At 55.3% G+C, this 19,166-nt stretch overlaps 1 protein-coding gene across 1 annotated transcript in view; it reads left to right on the top strand.

The window, feature by feature from the left end:
- The window catches only part of LOC140197491 (receptor-type tyrosine-protein phosphatase T-like), a 156,475-nt gene that overhangs the window by 130,422 nt on the left and 6,887 nt on the right, over positions 1–19,166 (top strand). The window contains exons 23-25 of the mRNA XM_072257472.1: positions 7,705–7,830; positions 16,989–17,140; positions 17,390–17,525. Coding sequence (XP_072113573.1) covers positions 7,705–7,830; positions 16,989–17,140; positions 17,390–17,525 — 414 coding nt within the window. The remainder of the gene's footprint in view (positions 1–7,704; positions 7,831–16,988; positions 17,141–17,389; positions 17,526–19,166) is intronic.

The following is a 19,166-nucleotide window of genomic DNA, read 5'->3' as shown; positions in this document are numbered from 1 at the left end:
GCTCACCCTCCCCTTCAAGAATATTCTGCACTCGCTCAGAGACATCCTGGACCCTAGCACCCAGGAGGCAACACACTATCCTTGTTTCTTGCTGCTGCAGAATCTCCTATCTGTGCCCCGAACTATCGAGTCCCCTATGTCTATTGCTCCATCTGACTTCACCCGACCCTTCTGAGGCTCAGAACTGACTACAGGTGCTATTGGTCTGGCTGCTGCTGCCTTGCCCAGATAGGTCACCCCCTCAGCAGTATCCAAAGGGGTAAACCTGTTGCTGAGGGGAAAGGCCACAGGGGGACCCTGCACTGACTTCTTTCTCCTTTTACCTCTGTGGTGTTCACCCATCTACTCCCTGAATTGAGTGTCACCACCTGCTCAAAAGCCGTATCTGTCAAATGCTCCGCCTCCCGGATGATCCTAAGTTCATCCAACTGCAGCTCCAGCTCCTTAATGCCGTCTTTCAGGAGCTGGAGTCGGCTGCACTTCCCACAGACGTAGTCATCAGGTTCCATCAGTTCCCACATCGGACAGGAGGAGCATTCACGGTCCTATCTGCCTCCCGTCCGCACTGTACCACAGGAAACCACGACCAAATCAGCAATCACAAAAGGAAAAACCTACCCTTCTTCCCTGTTTCTTTGGCCTCAGCCTCTCCTCATTGAAGCCTCGAGTCAAAGCCTCTAAGTTCCCACTCTGACGATGGCTGCTCTGCTAGACTCCCTCTCTCTTTTTATGGTGTAAAAAAACAAGCAAGACTCCCACACATGGAGAAATAACTCACTGTGTTTGGTGGCGCTCCATCTGCCTTCCACTACCGCCGATGCTGAACATAATTTCTCTGTAAGTTAGTCCAAGGCCCTTCTACCGGTCTGGTATGTCGGAGGGCTCCTTCTTTACATTTCTTTCTTTTCAAATCTTTTTATTGTTATATTATACAAAAGAAATAACACGAGTACATTGAAGTAACAACACTTACAATGTCTCAAAAAAGACATTATCTTAAAGATTGAAAACAAAATTTGTGATAACAAAAAAAACCTACTAAGCAGAAAAAGTGAGAAAAAAAAGGACCCATTAGGTGTACAACCCTGTAGCCATGCGTCATACAAAAAGCTTCTAAAAATAAACATCAAACCGTCAGCAAGAAAAGAAAATATACCAAAAAGTTTACAATTAGATCGTGGAAAAAATCTATCGATTAGCTCAAATAATAATAACGAGCAAATGAGCCCCATCTTTTCTCAAAATCAAATAAAGGTTCAAAGGTTCGACTTCTAATTTTCTCCAAACTAAGACATAGCATCACTTGAGAGAACCATTGTGACAAAGTGGGAGCTGATGTATCCTTCCACTTCAACAAAATGGCCCTCCTAGCTATCAATGTAACAAATGCAATAACATAGAAACATAGAAAATAGGTGCAGGAGTAGGCCATTCGGCCCTTCGAGCCTGCACCGCCATTTATTATGATCATGGCTGATCATCCAACTCAGAACCCCGCACCAGCCACAGAAATACCATGAATATTTTGAGGAATTATTCCAAAAAGCACAGTTAATTTATTAGGTTGTGGATTAATTTTAAGTGCTTTAGAAATTGTTGAAAAAACCAAAGCAAATCACGAAAATTTGTAGGAAAGATGGTACCTTGGCTCAGGAATATGAAGAAATTAAGAAGATTTTTCAAGATTTTTATGCTGAACTTTGTAAATCTCAATGTTCGTTAGATTCCTCTGAAATGAATGCTTTTTTACGAAAGATTGCTTTTCCTAAAATCTCGGCTGAAGATGAAAAAAACTCTCGATGCTCAAATCACTGAAGCCGAAATTCATAAAACTATTTTTTCAATGCAATCTGGTAAGTCCCCAGGACTTGATGGTTATCCTGGAGAATTTTATAAAAAATTGGAAAGTTGCTTTCTCCGTATATGTTGGAAATGTTTAAGGATTCTTTTGTGAAAGAATCTACTTTTTATGAGGCTTCTATTTCTTTAATTATTAAAAAAGATAAAGATCCCACTGCCTGTGCTTCATATAGACCGATTTCATTACTGAACGCTAAGATTCTGTCAAAGATAATGGCCAATCAGTTGGAGAATATTTTGGGTAAAATTATTTTTAAAGATCAAACAGGCTTTATAAAGGGTCGCTATTCTTTTTCAAATGTTTGGAGACTATTTAACACTATATATTCGTCCTCTTCGAAAACTCCTTTACATCTCTATCAGGATTATATTGTGCACAAATCAAGCAATTCTTGACAATGTGCCCCACGTCTCCTTCAGTCAGCACACTACCTTTATCTTTTCCAGGGTGCTTTTGGCTCCCTGCTGTCCCCATAGATCATGGTACCAGTGCATCATCTGATTTCTTCCTCCCCCTGGAACCACAAACTTCCCTTCATACAGTTCTACTCCACCCTCAACATGTACACCCTTGTGTTCTTTGTACATTTCTGACCCTGCTTCTTCTATTAATTTTTAAAATTCTTTATCTTTCTTGTGGTTAAATCCATAACCTTAATCTGTTGTTCCTTCTGCCTCCCAATCTCCCCATAATGTGGCTGGCATTCCTGCCCGTTTAAGGGACCTTGCTTTGCTAACTCATCAGCCTTCTTGGGATAGTTTAGACTGAGCTTTCACCTTTATGACTCCGTATTCCTTTCCCTTTGCTTCTTCAGATATATTCTGCAACAGAGCAGCAGATGGGAGGGGCTTTCCGTCAACTGAAACTAACCCTCTTGCTTCCCACAGAGGCAAATGTTCTGTAAAGTACATACTATCAGAATGCATGGCTGATCCAGGCGGAAAACATTTTGGGTGGCTAATCACACACCACAGCTGCCTGTGCACTCATGGTTTTGTGTAACTTTAAAGCTATATTTTACCTTCATCTTCTACATATATATTGCACCTGCTTCTCTCATCCACCTGTACTGATGAGGAGCCGTCTACAAAAACGTTAAAATATGGTTTTCCTTTGTGTTTTCCCCGTGTTTGTGTCTTTGTTCTTGAGTATTGCTTTCTAATCTTCCACCTCCCCTTACTACCCGTTGTATCGGAGGGATAGGAATGTAGGCAGAGGGGGTGGTGTGGCTTGACTGGTAAAGAATGGCATTGAATCAGTAGAAAGATATGACATAGGATTGAAATGTTGAATCCTTGTGGATTGAGTTAAGAAACTGCAAGGGTAAAAGGATGCTGATGGCAGTTATATACAGGCCTCCCAACAGTAGCTGGGAGGTGGACTACAGGTTACAACAGGAAATAGAAAAGGCGAGTCAAAAGGGCGATGTTATGGTAGTCATAGGAGATTTTAACATGCAGGTCGATTGGGAAAATCAGGTTGGTAATGGATCTCAAGAGAGTGAGTTTGTTGAATGCCAATGCGATGGCTTTTTAGAGCAGTTTGTCATTGAGCCTACTAGGGGATCAGTTATACTGGATTGGGTGTTATGTAATGAATAGGTGGTAATTAGGGAGCTTAAGGTTTAAAAAAAAACCCTGAGGAGGCAGTGATCACAATATGACCGAGTTCAATTTGAAATTTGATAGGGAGAAAGTAAAGTCTGATGTAGCAGTATTTCAGTGGAGTAAGGGAAATTACAGTGGCATGAGAGAGGAATTGACCAAAGTAATTGGAAGGAGCTGCTGGCAGGATGTCAGCAGAGCAGCAATTGCGTGTGTTCCTGGGAAAAATGAGGAAGGTGCAGGACATGTCTATTCCAAAAATGAAGAAATACTCAAATGGTAAAATAGTACAACCATGGCTGACGAGGGAAGTCAAAGCTATTGTAAAAGCAAAAGAAAGGGCATACAACAAAGCAAAAATTAGTGGTAAGACAGAAGATTGGGGAGTTTTTAAAACCCTACAGAGAGCAACTAAAAAAAACATTAGAAGGGAAGAGATGATATATGAAAGCAAGCTAGCAAATAATATCAAAGTGGTTAGTGAAAGTTTTTTCAAGTATGTTGAAAATAGAAGAGAAATGAGTGGATATTGGACCGCTAGAAAATGAGGCAGGAGAAATAATAACGGGGGCCAAGGAGCTGGCTGATGAACTAAATGAGTATTTTGCATCAGTCTTCACTGTGGAAGACAGTAGCAGTATGCCTGATGTTGTAGTGTGTGAAGGAAGAGAAGTGGGTGCAGTTACTGTTACAATAGAGAAGGTGCTCAAAAAGCTGAAAGAATTAGAGGTACATAAGTCACCCAGACCAGAGGAACTGCACCCTAGGGTTCTGAACGAGGTAGCAGCAGAGATTGTGGTGGCATTAGAAATGATCTTTCAAAAATCATTGGATTCTGGCATGGTGGCAGAGGACTGGAAAATTGCAAGTGTTACACCACTCTTTAATAAAGAAGGAAGATAGTAGAAAAGAAATTATAGACCGGTTAGCCTGACCTCAGTGGTTGGGAAGATGTTAGGGTCAAAGTGATGGAATACTTGGTGACACAGGACAAAACAGTACAAAGTTTCATGGTTTCCTTCAGGGAAAATCCTGCCTGATGAACCTGTTGGAATTTTTTGAGGAGATTACACATAGATTACAAAGAGGATGCAGTGGATGTTGTATCTTTGGACTTTCAGAAGGCCTTTGACAAGGTGCCACATGTGAGGCTGCTTACCAGGTTAAGACCCATGGTATTACAGGAAAGTTACTAACATGGTTAGAGCATTGTCTGACAGGTAGGAGGCAGCAACTAGGAATAAAAGGATCCTTGTCTGGTTGGCGGCCAGTGACTAGGGGTGTTCCACAAGGGTCAGTGTTGGGACCACTTCTTTATATGCTGTATATAAATGATTTGTTGGATTTGTTGACAAATTTGCAATTGACCCTAACATCTTCCCAACCACTGGGGTCAGGCTAACTGGTCTATAATTTCCTTTCTGCTGCCTTCCTTCTTTTTTAAAGAGTGGAGTAACATTTGCAATTTTCCAGTCCTCTGGCACCATGCCACACTCCAATGATTTTTGAAAATGAATAAAGAACCAGCAGCCAACAACAGAGACAGAACAAACAAAACTCCAAGTTTGCACTGTTCTTCCTTTAGAACCTTCCACAAGTCACTGCAAAAAGTAAAATAAACTGTTAATTATCTCCAGGAACATCTTGCAAACATTTCTCAAAGAACCAAGTCAGAGAGAAAAATAAAAAGTTGCGTGGGGACCCCCCAACACATTAACATATTGATGCAACCTCTTAAAGGCACAGTCTCTTAAAACATCTCAGCCCTCAACTGAGTTGAGTGTGGGCACACTTGAAATATGCAAACTATTTACACTTTAAACCATTTCACAAAACCTTTTGTTCCTAAGGCTTAAACCATTGCCAAAATATTCAGTTACAATCTGATAAAACTGAGGAAATGTGTTAAAACAAAGAAATATTGGAAGTTATTGATCATGCACAAGTAAACGACATTCAACAAATTCAAAGCATGAAATCCCCATCTTAACCAAAATTCCAGCATATTCTGACCCTTCTGTAAGTGCAGTCTCTGATTTTTGTTAGGATTTAAATGACATCAGCTGTCTGCTGTACAGTTCTGGGCATAATGACCCATGTGAAACAGCAGGTTTGAGTGCTGTACTGCCCCAGCAGCGGCTTCCTTGATTGAGCAAAGGTGCACTCCAGTACAGTGTTACATCCCTTCGACAATCTCTCTGCTGGCGTCTGTCCTGACCTGCATTTTCCCACATGATATCCCGTGTATTTTTTTAGAAGGGAAAACACTTAAGCTGCCTGTGGAATATTCCTAGAGTTAAAATCTAGCTCCCACACTTCCTTCTCTCATGCTCTAATCATTTTCCTAAGTACCTCAGTATGTGTAAAGTCACTGGGATCAAACAGTTCCAACATTTTTTAAGATTTGTGGGTGCTATGAGACACTAATGTTCTTAACCATGTATTTGTGGCTTCTAGCTCTAAACGATCACAACCTAATGTTGATCCATACACCCCTTGAAACACCATCCACAGACGGGATGCAAATATTGAGAAAACAAGTAGGCTGTGGAAGGACAGGCAGATTAGGAAAATGGTCAAGAGAGTGGCAAATGAAATACAATGTACTTTGATAGTAGAAATAAATGTGGAGACTATTGTGTAAATGGGGAGAAAATCCAATAATCTGAGATGCAGTGAGAGTCCTTGTGCAGAACAACCTAAAGGTTAACTTTCAGGTTGAATCACTGGTGAGGAAGGCAAATGCCATGTTAGTATTCATTTCAAGAGATCTAGAATACGAGAGCAGGGATGTGATGCTGAGGCTGTATAAGGCGCGGGTGAGACCTCACCCATAATTGTCAGTATTGCATTCTTTAAGTCATTTGCTCCCCCAGCATGTTGCTGTGTTCCTAGCAAAGCAGAGTGTGTGTGTGGATGCAAACACATTATATTTGTTCAGCGTCACCTAGTCCATGTATTGCTTTCTGGTAACTAATTGCTTAGAACAGTTCCTGAGGATCACCCCCAGGCATATATGATCCCATATAGTTAGCAATATCCTTCAGCTGCTGTACCCAGAACAGTGTAGTGTATGTTATTCTCTGGTTTTGATTTCCTGTCCTGGCACCTCCCTCTCCGATAGATGCTGTCAGTAGCACAGGCTCTTTTTGATTGAACGTCAGCGAACGGTCCTCGTTCAAAAGCTCCTCATCATCACCATATCGGGTCGCCTTATTTGCTAAATCATGTCAGTCCACATCCTCGTATTCATCATCCTCATCTCTTTCAGATCCAAAAGCACATATTATTCCTCTCTGTAGCTTTTGATGAAAGCTGGACAGTAGATCTGGTTTACATGTGGTTCAGTAAAGTCTTTGACAAGGGCCCATGGGTTCCAGGGCAAGCTGGCAAAATGGATGCAAAGTTGGGTTGTCACTAGGAGACAGAGGGTTGTTTCTGAGATTAGCTCTCTGTGACCAGTGGTGTCTCACCGGATCAGTGCTGAGAACTCTACTGTTCGACGTGTGTGTAGGAGGCACGATGAGCAAATCTGACAGGATGGAGGGTGGTACTGACAAGATGGTGCTACGGGCTGAGAAAGAACAGGTGGAGTGTCATTCAGATACCTGGGAGCTGATACACTTTCAGAACACTAATGAGGCCAGCACATACATCGTGAATGGTAGGGTCTAAAGGAACAGAGAACAAGTCCAAAGATCTTTGCAGCACGGGTAGTTACTGTGGTTAAGCAGGCATCTGAAGTTCAATGTCAAGTTTATTACCATGCAGCTGTATCCATGTGTACCACCAAATGGAACAAAATTCCTCTGGACAATATGATTATCAGCCTTCATTAGTCGAGATGTTGAATACAAGGGCAGGGAGGATGTGCTCCAATTTTATAAAACCACAGTCAGACCTCAGCTGGAGAATTGTGTGCATTTCTGGCCACCAGCCCGTAGGAACGATGTGACAGCACTGGAGAGGGTGACAAGGGGGTTCACCAGCATGTCACTGAGGATGAAGTTACCTGGAGAGGCTGGATCTGTTCACCCAGGAGAGGAGTGGTCAGGATAAGTATATAGTTATGTGTGTATGGACAGGGAAGACTGCAGGATCATTGCCCCTGATCAGAGGTACATTGAATCATTGGCACAGAGAGTGGTTGCAATCTCCTACAGGTCCACCCTCCCGCATCACTCCTCCCACTTTCCATGATCCCCACAGTGACCGTCCCTGTGCATCTCTCCTTTTCAGTCCTACGTGCTGTTCTGGCCTGAGGAAGGGACTGCAAACTATGGCCCATTCCAGGTGGAGATGCAGTCAGTCACCGTCTGCACAGATGTAACCGAGAGACTCCTCATCCTCCGCAAGCTCGGCCAGGTTAGTGCAGCACAGGAGGAAGGGAGACGTCGGGTCAGCGGGGGAGGAGAGAGGGTGCACGAGGTGGGGCGTGGTGGACAGCAGCTGTGTACAGAGGAGCTCCCTGGTGTGGACAACAATTTTCATCGTGTGGAAGAGAGTTTGGCGAGGGGATGGAGGGGGAGTATGGATATGCCGGTGGACTGAGGTGGGTGGCAGAGAGGTGTGTGGGTTGGATTGGGATTAGGGTGGGTGGGAGTGAGTTGTGTGTGTTGGACTGGCGATTGGGATGGGTGGGAGTGAGGTGTGTGTGTTGGACTGGGGATTAGGGTGGGTGGGAGTGAGGTGTGTGGCTTGGATTTGGATTAGGGTGGGTGCGAGTGAGGTGTGTGTGTTGGATTGAGATCGGGGTGGGACGGAATGAGGTGAGTGTGTTTGATTGAGATTGAGGTAGGTGGGAGTGAGGTGTGTGTGGTGGGTTGAGATCGGGGTGGGACGGAATGAGGTGAGTGTGTTTGATTGAGATTGAGGTAGGTGGGAGTGAGGTGTGTGTGTTGGGTTGAGATCGGGGTGGGACGGAATGAGGTGAGTGTGTTTGATTGAGATTGAGGTAGGTGGGAGTGAGGTGTGTGTGTTGGATTGAGATCGGGGTGGGACGGAATGAGGTGAGTGTGTTTGATTGAGATTGAGGTAGGTGGGAGTGAGGTGTGTGTGTTGGATTGAGATCAGGGTGGGACGGAATGAGGTGAGTGTGTTTGAGATTGAGGTAGGTGGGAGTGAGGTGTGTGTGGTGGGTTGAGATCGCGGTGGGACGGAATGAGGTGAGTGTGTTTGATTGAGATTGAGGTAGGTGGGAGTGAAGTGTGTGGGTTGGATTGGGATTAGGGTGAGTGGAAGTGAGTTGTGTGGGTTGGATTGGGATTAGGGTGAGTGGGAGTGAGTTGTGTGGGTTGGATTGGGATTAGGGTGGGTGGGAGTGAGTTGTGTGGGTTGGATTGGGATTAGGGTGAGTGGGAGTGAGTTGCGTGGGTTGAATTGGGGATTAGAGTGGGTGGGACTGAGTTGTATGGGTTGGATTGTGTTTTGGGTGGGTGGGAGTGAGTTGTGTGGGTTGGATTGGGATTAGGGTGGGTGGGAGTGAGTTGTGTGGCTTGGATTGGGATTAGGGTGAGTGGGAGTGAGTTGCGTGGGTTGAATTGGGGATTACAGTGGGTGGGACTGAGTTGTGTGGGTTGGATTGGGATTAGGGTGGGTGGGAGTGAGTTGTGTGGGTTGGATTGGGGATTAGAGTGGGTGGGACTGAGTTGTATAGGTTGGATTGTGCTTTGGGTGGGTGGGAGTGAGTTGTGTGGATTGGATTGGGATTAGGGTGGGTGGGACTGAGCTGTGTGGGTTGGACTGGGTTTTGGTTGGGTGGGTGGGAGTGAGTTGTGTGGACTGAATTGGAGACGGAGATTGTGTTAGGGTGTGGGTCACATAGGATGCCTCTGGTGTTTGGTTCTGGACGTTGCCGGCCAGAGATCCATATCTGCAGCCTTGCCGAGGATTGGCCTGTACTCCCCTGACCACCCCTCTCCCCTGATCTCCCCTCCCCCCTCTCCCCTGACCACCCCTCTCCCCTCTCCCCTCCCCTCTCCCCTCACCCCTGACCACCCCTCTCCCCTCTCCCCTCTCCCCTCTCCCCTCTCCCCTCTCCCATCCCCCCTCTCCCCTGACCACCACTCTCCCCTCTCCCCTCTCCCCTCACCCCTCGCCACTCACCCCTATCCCCTCCCCCCTCCACTCTCCCTCACCCCTCACCCCCCACCGCTCTCCCCTCACCCCGCACCGCTCTCCCCTCACCCCTCTTCCCTCTCCTCTCCTCTCTCCCCTATCCTCTGACCACCCCTCTCCCCTCTCCCCTCTCCCCTCAACCCTGACCACCCCTCTCCCCTGACCACCCCTCTCCCCTCACCCCTGACAACACCTCTCCCCTCTCCCCTCACCCCTCTCCCCCTTCCCTGACCATCCCTCTCCCCCTTCCCTGACCACCCCTCTCCCCTCTCCCCCCTCCCCTCTCCCCCTTCCCTGACCACCGATCTCCCCTGACCACCCCTCTTCCCCCTCCCCTCACCCCTCTCCCCTCACCCCTCTCCCCCTCTCCCCTCTCCCCACCCCACTCCCCTCTCCCCTCTCCCCTCTCCCCTCCCCTCTTCCCTCTTCCCTCTTCCCTCTCCCTTCTCCCCTCTCCCCTCTCTTCTCTCCCCTCTCCCCTCTCCCCACTCCCCTCTCCCCTCCACTCTCCCTCACCCCTTACCGCTCTCCCCTCACCCCTCTTCCCTCTACCCTCTCTCCTCTCCTCTGACCACCCCTCTCCTCTCCCCCCTCCCCCCTCCCCCCTCTCCCCTCTCCCCTCTCCCCTCTCCCCTCACCCCTCTCCCCTTCCCTGACCACCCTTCTCCCCTATCCCCCCCTCCCCCTCTCCCCCTCTCCCCTCTCCCCTTTCACTGACCACCCCTCTCCCTGACCACCCCTCTCCCCTGACCACCACTCATCCCCCTCCCCTCACCCCTCTTCCCTCTCCCCTCACCCCTCTCCCCTCTCCCCTCTCCCCACCCCACTCCCCTCTCCCCTCTCCCCTCTCCCCACCCCTCTCCCCTCTCCCCTCAAACCTCTCTCCTCTCCTCTCTCCCCTCTCCCCTCTCCCCTCACCCCTCTCCCCTCACCCCTCACCCCTCTCCCCTCTCCCCTCTCCCCTCTCCCCTCACTTCACCTCTATCCCCTCCTCCTCTCCCCCCTTCCCCTCCCCTCTCCCCTCCCCTCTCCCCTACCCCTCCCCTCTCCCCTCTCCCCTCTCCCCTCTCCCCTCTCCCTCTCTTCTCTCCCTCTCCCCTGACCACACCTCTCTCCTCTCCCCTCCCCTCTCCCCTCACCACTGACCACCCCTCTGCTCTCTCCCATCTCCCCTTTCCCCTCTCCCCTCTCCCCTCTCCTCTCTCCCCTCTCCCCTCTCCCCACTCCCCTCACACCTCTCCCCTCACCCCTCACCCCTCACCCCTCACCCCTCTCCCCTCTCCCCTCTCCCCTCACCCCTCACCTCACCCCTATCCCCTCCCACTCTCCCCCCTCCCCCTCCACTCTCCCTCCCCTCTCCCCTCTTCCCTCCCCCTCTCCCCTCTCCCCTATCCCCTCCCCCTCTCCCCTCTCCCCTATCCCCTCGCCCCTCGCCCCTCACCCCTCTAACCTCCCAATCTCCCACTCCTCCTCCCCTCCCCCCTCTCCCCTCTCCCCCTCCCCTCTCCCCTCTCCCTCCTCCCCCTCTCTCCTCTCCCCACTCCCCTCACCCCTCCCCTCCCACTCCCCTCTCCCCTCCCCTCTCCTCTCCTCTCTCCCCTCCCCTCTCCCATCACCCCTCTCCCCTGACCTCCCATCTCCCCTCTCCCCTCACCCCTCACCACTCATCCCTCTCCCCTCCCCACTCTACTCTCCCTCACCCCTCTCCCCACACCCCTCACCGCTCTCCCCTCACCCCGCACCACTCTCCCCTCACCCCTCTTCCCTCTCCCCTCTTCCCTCTCCTCTGACCACCCCTCTCCCCTCTCCCCTCCCCTCTCCCCTCCCCTCTCCCCTCACCCCTGACCTCCCCTCTCCCCTCTCCCCTCTCCCCTCTCCCCTCACCCCTGACAACCCCTCTCCCCTCTCCCCTTACCACTCTCCCCCTTCCCTGACCACCCCTCTCCACTCTCCCCCCTCCCCTCTCCCCCCTCCCCTCTCCCCCTTCCCTGACCACACCTCTCCCCTGACCTCCCCTCTTCCCCCTACCCTCACCCCTCTTCCCTCTCCCCTCTCCCCTCCCCTCTCCCCTCACCCCTCTCCCCTGACCACCCCTCTCCCCTGACCACCCCTCTCCCCTCTCCCCTCTCCCCTCTCCCCTCTCCCCTCTCCCCATCCCCTCCCCCCTCCCCCCTCTCCCCTCACCCCTCTCCCCTCTCCCCCTTCCCTGACCACCCTTCTCCCCTATCCCCCCTCCCTCCTCTCCCCCTCTCCCCTCTCCCCTTCACTGACCACCCCTCTCCCCTGACCACCACTCATCCCCCTCCCCTCACCCCTCTTCCCTCTCCCCTCACCCCTCTCCCCTCTCCCCTCTCCCCTCTCCCCTCTCCCCTCTCCCCTCTCCACTCACCCCTCTCCCCTCTCCCCTCTCCCCTCTCCCCTCACCCCTCACCTCACCCCTCTCCCCTCACCCCTCTCCCCTCTCCCCTCACCTCACCCCTCTACCCTCCTACTCTCCCCCTGCCCCTCCACTCCCCCCTCTCCCCACTCCACCTCCCCTCTCCCCACTCCCCCTCCCCTCTCCCCCCTTCCCCTCCCCTCTCCCACTCCCCCTCCCCTCTCCCCCCTTCCCCTCCCTTCTCCCCACTTCCCCTCCTCCCTCCCCCCTCCCTCCCCGCTCCCCTCTACCCCTCCCCCTCTCCCCTCTCCCCATCTCCCCCTCTCCTCTCTCCCCCTCTCCCCTCTCCCCAACCCACTCCCCTCTCCCCTATCCCCTCACCCCTCCCCTCTTCCCTCTCCTCTTCCCTCTCCCCCTCTCCCCTCTCCCCTCTCCCCTCTCCCCTCTCCCCTCACCCCTCACCTCACCCCTCTCCCCTCTCCCCTCACCTCACCCCTCTACCCTCCCACTCTCCCCCTGCCCCTCCACTCCCCCCTCTCCCCACTCCCCCTCCCCTCTCCCCCCTTCCCCTCCCCTCTCCCCACTTCCCCTCCTCCCTCCCCTCCCTCCCCGCTCCCCTCTCCCCTCTCCCCTCTCCCCTCTCCCCACCCCTCTCCCCTCTCCCCACCCCTCTCCCCTCTCCCCTCAAACCTCTCTCCTCTCCTCTCTCCCCTCTCCCCTCACCCCCTCTCCCCTCACCCCTCTCCCCTCTCCCCTCTCCCCTCTCCCCTCACCCCTCACCTCACCTCTATCCCCTCCTCCTCTCCCCCCTTCCCCTCCCCTCTCCCCTTCCCCTCCCCTCTCCCCTCTCCCCTCTCCCCTCTCTTCTCTCCCTCTCCCCTGACCACACCTCTCTCCTCTCCCCTCCCCTCTCCCCTCACCACTGACCACCCCTCTGCTCTCTCCCATCTCCCCTTTCCCCTCTCCCCTCTCCCCTCTCCTCTCTCCCCTCTCCCCTCCGTACTCCCCCTCTCCCCTCTCCCCACTCCCCTCACCCCTCACCTCACCCCTATCCCCTCCCACTCTCCCCCCTCCCCCTCCACTCTCCCTCCCCTCTCCCCTCTTCCCTCCCCCTCTCCCCTCTCCCCTCTCTCCTCTCCCCTCTCCCCTCTCCCCTCTCCCCTCACCCCTCTCCCCTATCCCCTCTCCCCTCGCCCCTCACCCCTCTAACCTCCCACTCTCCCACTCCTCCTCCCCTCCCCCCTCTCCCCTCTCCCCCTCCTCTCTCCCCTCTCCCTCCTCCCCCTCTCTCCTCTCCCCACTCCCCTCACCCCTCCCCTCCCACTCCCCTCTCCCCTCCCCTCTCCTCTCCTCTCTCCCCTCCCCTCTCCCATCACCCCTCTTCCCTGACCTCCCATCTCCCCTCTCCCCCTCACCCCTCACCACTCATCCCTCTCCCCTCCCCACTCTACTCTCCCTCATCCCTCTCCCCACACCCCTCACCGCTCTCCCCTCACCCCTCTTCCCTCTCCCCTCTCCCCTCTCCTCTGACCACCCCTCTCCCCTCTCCCCTCCCCTCTCCCCTCCCCTCTCCCCTCTCCCCTCAAACCTCTCTCCTCTCCTCTCTCCCCTCTCCCCACTCCCCTCACCCCTCACCCCTCTCCCCTCTCCCCTCTCCCCTCTCCCCTCACCCCTCACCTCACCTCTATCCCCTCCTCCTCTCCCCCCTTCCCCTCCCCTCTCCCCTTCCCCTCCCCTCTCCCCTCTCCCCTCTCCCCTCTCTTCTCTCCCTCTCCCCTGACCACACCTCTCTCCTCTCCCCTCACCACTGACCACCCCTCTGCTCTCTCCCATCTCCCCTTTCCCCTCTCCCCTCTCCCCTCTCCTCTCTCCCCTCTCCCCTCCGTACTCCCCCTCTCCCCTCTCCTCTCTCCCCTCTCCCCTCCGTACTCCCCCTCTCCCCTCTCCCCACTCCCCTCACACCTCTCCCCTCACCCCTCACCCCTCACCCCTCACCCCTCACCCCTCTCCCCTCTCCCCTCTCACCTCTCCCCTCACCTCACCCCTATCCCCTCCCACTCTCCCCCCTCCCCCTCCACTCTCCCTCCCCTCTCCCCTCTCTCCTCTCCCCTCTCCCCTCTCCCCTCTCCCTCACCCTCTCCCCTCTCCCCTCTCCCCTCTCCCCTATCGCCTCACCTCTCGCCCCTCACCCCTCTAACCTCCCACTCTCCCACTCCTCCTCCCCTCCCCCTCTCCCCTCTCCCCCTCCCCTCTCCCCTCTCCCTCCTCCCCCTCTCTCCTCTCCCCACTCCCCTCTCCCCTCCCCTCTCCTCTCCTCTCCCCTCTCCTCTCCTCTCTCCCCTCCCCTCTCCCATCACCCCTCTCCCCTGACCTCCCATCTCCCCTCTCCCCTCACCCCTCACCACTCATCCCTCTCCCCTCCCCACTCTACTCTCCCTCACCCCTCTCCCCACACCCCTCACCGCTCTCCCCTCACCCGGCACCGCTCTCCCCTCACCCCTCTTCCCTCTCCCCTCTCCCCTCTCCTCTGACCACCCCTCTCCCCTCTCCCTCTCCCCTCCCCTCTCCCCTCTCCCCTCTCCCCTCTCCCCTCCCCTCTCCCCTCACCCCTGACCTCCCCTCTCCCCTCTCCCCTCTCCCCTCTCCCCTCACCCCTGAGAACCCCTCTCCCCTCTCCCCCTTCCCTGACCACCCCTCTCCCCTCTCCCCCCTCCCCTCTCCCCCTTCCCTGACCACCCCTCTCCCCTGACCACCCCTCTTCCCCCTACCCTCACCCCTCTTCCCTCTCCCCACTCCCCTCTCCCCTCTCCCCTCTCCCCTCTCCCTCACCCCTTTCCCCTCTCCCCTTTCCCCTCTACCCTCCTCCCTAGCCCCTCCCTCCCCCTCCCGTCTCCCCTCTCCCCCTCCCCTCTCCCCAGCCCACTCCCCTCTCCCTCTACCCTCCCCCTCTCCCCTCTCCCCTCTCCTGTCTCCCCACCCCTCTACCCTCTCCCCTCTCCTCTCTCCCCTCTCCCCTCTCCCCTCTCCCCTCTCCACTCTCCCCTCCACCCTCTCCCCTTCCCCCTCTCCCCTCCCCATCTCCCCTCCCCCCTCCCTCCTCCCCCTCTCCCCTCCCTCCTCCCCTCCCTCCTCCCCCTCTCCCCTCACCCCTCTCCCCTCTCCCTTCACCCCTCTCCCCTCTCCCTCTCCCCTCTCCCCCTTCCTTGACCACCCCTCTCCCCTGACCACCACTCATCCCCCTCCCCTCACCCCTCTTCCCTCTTCCCTCTCCCCTCTCCCCTCTCCCCTCACCCCTTTCCCCTCTCCCCTCTCCCCTCTCCCCTCTCCCCTCTCCGCTCACCCTTCTCCCCTCACTACTCTCCCCTCCCTCCCCCCACCCCCTCACCTCTCTCCCCTCTCCTCCCCCTCTCCCCACACCCCTCCCCTCTTCCCTCTCCCTCCTCCCCTCTCCCCTCTCCCCTCTCCCCACCACCTCCCCTCTCTCCACCCCTCTCCCCACCCCTCTCCCCTCACCCCTCACCCCTCACCCCTCACCCCTCTCCCCTCTCCCCTCTCCCCTCTCCCTCTCCCCTCTCCCCTCCCTCCTCCCCCTCTCCCCTCTCCACTCTCCCCTCTCCCCTCTGCCCTCTGCCCTCTGCCCTCTGCCCTCTCTCCTCTCCCCTCTCCCCTCCCTCCTCCCCCTCTTTCCTCTCCCCACTCCCCTCACACCTCTCCCCTCTCCCCTCACCCTTGACCACCCCTCTACCCTCCCACTCTCCCCCTCCCCCTCCCCTCCCCCTCTCCCCTCTCCCCTCTCCCCTCTCCCCTCTCCCTTCTCCCCTCACCCGTCTCCCCTCACCCCTCTCCCCTCTCCTCTCTCCCCTCACCCCTCTCCCCTGACCACCCCTCTCCACTCTCCCCTCTCCCCTCTCCCCTCTCCCCACTCCCCTCCCCCCACTCCTTTCCCCCCCTCTCCCCTCCCCCTCCCCTCACCCCTCTCCCCTGACCACCCCTCTCCCCTCTCCCCTCTCCCCTCCCCCTCCCCCCTCTCCCCTCTCCCCTCTCTCCCCTCTCCCCTCTCCCCTCACCCCTGACAGCCCCTCTCCCCTCTCCCCTCACCCCTCTCCCCCTTCCGTGACCACCCCTCTCCCCTCTCCCCCTTCCCTGACCACCCCTCTCCCCTGACCACCCCTCTTCCCCCTCCCCTCACCCCTCTCCCCTCCCTCTCTCCCCCTCCCCCTCCCCCTCCCCCTCCCCCCTCCCCCCTCCCCTCTCCCCTCTCCCCTCTCCCCTCACCTCTCACCGCTCTCCCCTCTCACCCCTCTCCCCCTCTCTCCTCTCCCCTCCCCTCTCCCCTCACCCCTGACCACCCCTCTCCCTCTCCCCTCACTCCCTCCCCTCTCCCCTGACCACCCCTCTCCCCTCTCCCCTCACCCCTGACCACCCCTCTCCCCTCTCCCCTCTCCCCCTCCCCTCTCCACTCTCCCCTCCCCCCTGACCACCCCTCTCCCCTCTCTCCTCTCTCCTCTCCCCTCCCCCTCCCCTCACCCCTCTTCACTCTCCCCTCCCTCTCCACTCTCGCTCACCCCTCACCGCTCCCCTCTCCCCTCTCCCCTCTCCCCTCCCCCCTCCCCCCTCTCCCCTCCCCCTCCCCCCTCTCCCCTCCCCCCTCCCCCCTCTCCCCTCTCCCCTCCCCCCTCCCCCCTCTCCCCTCCCCTCTCCCCTCTCTCCTCACCCCTCTCCCCTCTCCCCTCACCCCTCACCCCTCACCCCTCTCCCCTTTGCCCTCACCCCTCTCCCCTCTCTCTCCCCTCACCCCTCACCCCTGTCCCCTCACACCAGGAGCACACCTGACCCAGAGGCGGGGTAGGGATGCATCGGGGAAGGGAGCAGAGTGAGGTAGTGAGGACACGGTGAACGCAGCCTGTGATTGTTTGGAATTCCTGTTCCAGAGGTGTATGGTTCGGAGTGGGAAGGGCTGGACATGGGTGGGGAGAGGCCTTTTGGCAGCACAGGGGTTGATGGCCAGCTGTCTGGTGTTGTGTTTCAGAAGTCTGCGCATGAAGTCAAAGTTCTACAGCTGAACAGCTGGCCAATGGGAGAGTCCGTCCCACGATCCCCACAACCAATCATCAACATTGACCAGCGAGTACAGACATGGCAGAAACAAGGGCAGCTGTCCCCAGTGGTCGTCACCTGCTGGTGAGTCAGAGAAGTCACAAACCCTGCCTCAACCCAGCGCTGACTCCTGAACACACAATACGCCACCCCCAGAACCTCCGGCTGAACATGATCCTGACTCTGAAACAGAACCCTCCTCTGCATGGGCCCAAAACCACATCCCTGCTCGCCCCTGGAACTGACAGACACACATAAGCGGGACGGCCTGGGTGGTGGGTTGTACTGGGCTGCCGTGTCGGTTGAACCAATTACCGAAGCCTCTTGTTGCAGGGATGGAGCCAGCCGCTGTGGTCTTTACTGCACCGTCAGCAATATTTGTCAGCAAATCCGGCAGTTCCAGTTGGTCGATGTCTTCCATTGCGCGAAGACCACCCGCAGCAGCCGGCCCCAGGCCGTCATCAGTCTGGTAGGTCCTGGAGGAAGCCCCCGAGGGCTGTCCGTTGTCTGTGTGTTTGGAGCTGATGGTCGGCCCGTCCTGTTTTCTCGGAGACACAGGACTGCAGATGTTACCTGGAGCTGCAAACTGCTGAGTGACCTCAGCTGGCTGCGAGTGGGAGGTCTGTGCAGGACTGAGGGAAGATGGTCAGTGTGGACCAAGCGAGGGTTGTAGCAGTTAGCACGATGCTATTACAGCTCAGAGCAACAGAGTTCAATTCCAGCACTCCCTGTAAGTTCAGTAGGTACGTTTAATGTCAGAGAAATGTATACAATATACATCCTGAAATTCTTTTTCTTTGCAAACATCCACAGATACAGAGGAGTGCCCCAAAAAATGAATGACAGTTAAGTGTTAGAACCTCAAAGCCTCACCCCTCCCCACCAGCAAAAAGCATCGGCACTCCCACTGAGCACTCAAGCGTGCAGCAAAGCATCCATAAAGACACAGACTTGCAGTACCCCAAAGACTACTCGTTCACCCGGTATTCGACATACCACAGGCGCGCGCTCGCTCTCGCTCTCTCCCTCTCCCTAAAAAGAGGTGTCCCCGTTTCACAGCGAGAGGGGAGACATAACAAACAACTCACTGATTTATGATGTTAAAAGTCGGTTGCATCGCTTTTCCCGAGCTCTGCACCCAGAGAGCTCAAGCCTCTGGCACACAGACAGCAGCTAACCCGCTGCTCTCGGTGCTCCGTGTTCAGTCTGCGGCACGTCAGCCCGTCTCCAGAGCCACGAAAATCCGGCACCCTGAAAGCACGTTCACCTTCCAGGCCACGTCCTTGGAATATCAGAAAGCGGCTGGCCGTGAGGCCCTGAGAGCGGATCCCATTCCCGCAAAGAAGCGCAGTCAGAGTGTAACTCCAGCTCAGGGTCTTCAAAAGAACCTCGAAAAAGGAAGAAGAGAGAGATTAAAGATAGAAACAGAGCTGCTTCCGAAGATGCAAGCAAATGAGTGGCCATTTAGCGCCATCTTGACTTTGCTCCGCCCTCCAATTCCTCTGTTTGTATGTCCTCTGTCTGACCACGTGGGTTTCCTCCGGCTGCTCGGGTTCCCTCCCACAATCCAAAGAGAAAACTGGTTAACAGGTTAGCTAGCCACCGAAGGAAAAACTGGTTAACAGGTTAGCTAGCCACTGAAGTTGTTCTGTGACTACGCTCGGATTAAATGGGTGGGTTGCTGGGCGCTGAGATTAGTTGAGCCCGAATGGCCTGTAACACTCTGTATCTGTAAATAACAAAGAAAACGAGCCAAGCGGCAAGTGGGACAGGTGGGACAGATGGGGCAGGTGGGGCAGATGGGACAGTTGGGATAGGTGGGGCAGGTGGGACAGGTGGGACAGATGGAGCAGGTGGGACAAATGGCATAGGTGGGACAGGTGGGGCAGGTGGGACAGGTGGGGCAGCTACAGGAGGGTACAGACAGGCTGCACGTGATTAGTGCAACCGAACGGAGTGAGGGGCAGATGAGTCTGTGCGGAAGGAAGATGAGCCCAGATAACAGGAAAGAGGATGGAGCAGATGACCTGGGGAGGGAGACCCTGGCTGGACTGCTGGGACGGGTTGTGCTGCTGTTGTGGTATCTAACTGCTCTCACCTCTTCTTCCCC

This window comes from Mobula birostris, chromosome 5, assembly GCF_030028105.1.
Source record: "Mobula birostris isolate sMobBir1 chromosome 5, sMobBir1.hap1, whole genome shotgun sequence".
NCBI classification, from domain to species: Eukaryota; Metazoa; Chordata; class Chondrichthyes; order Myliobatiformes; family Myliobatidae; genus Mobula; species Mobula birostris.
The sequence above is the reverse complement of the archived record's forward strand: the minus strand, read 5'-3'. Positions and strand labels throughout refer to the sequence as shown.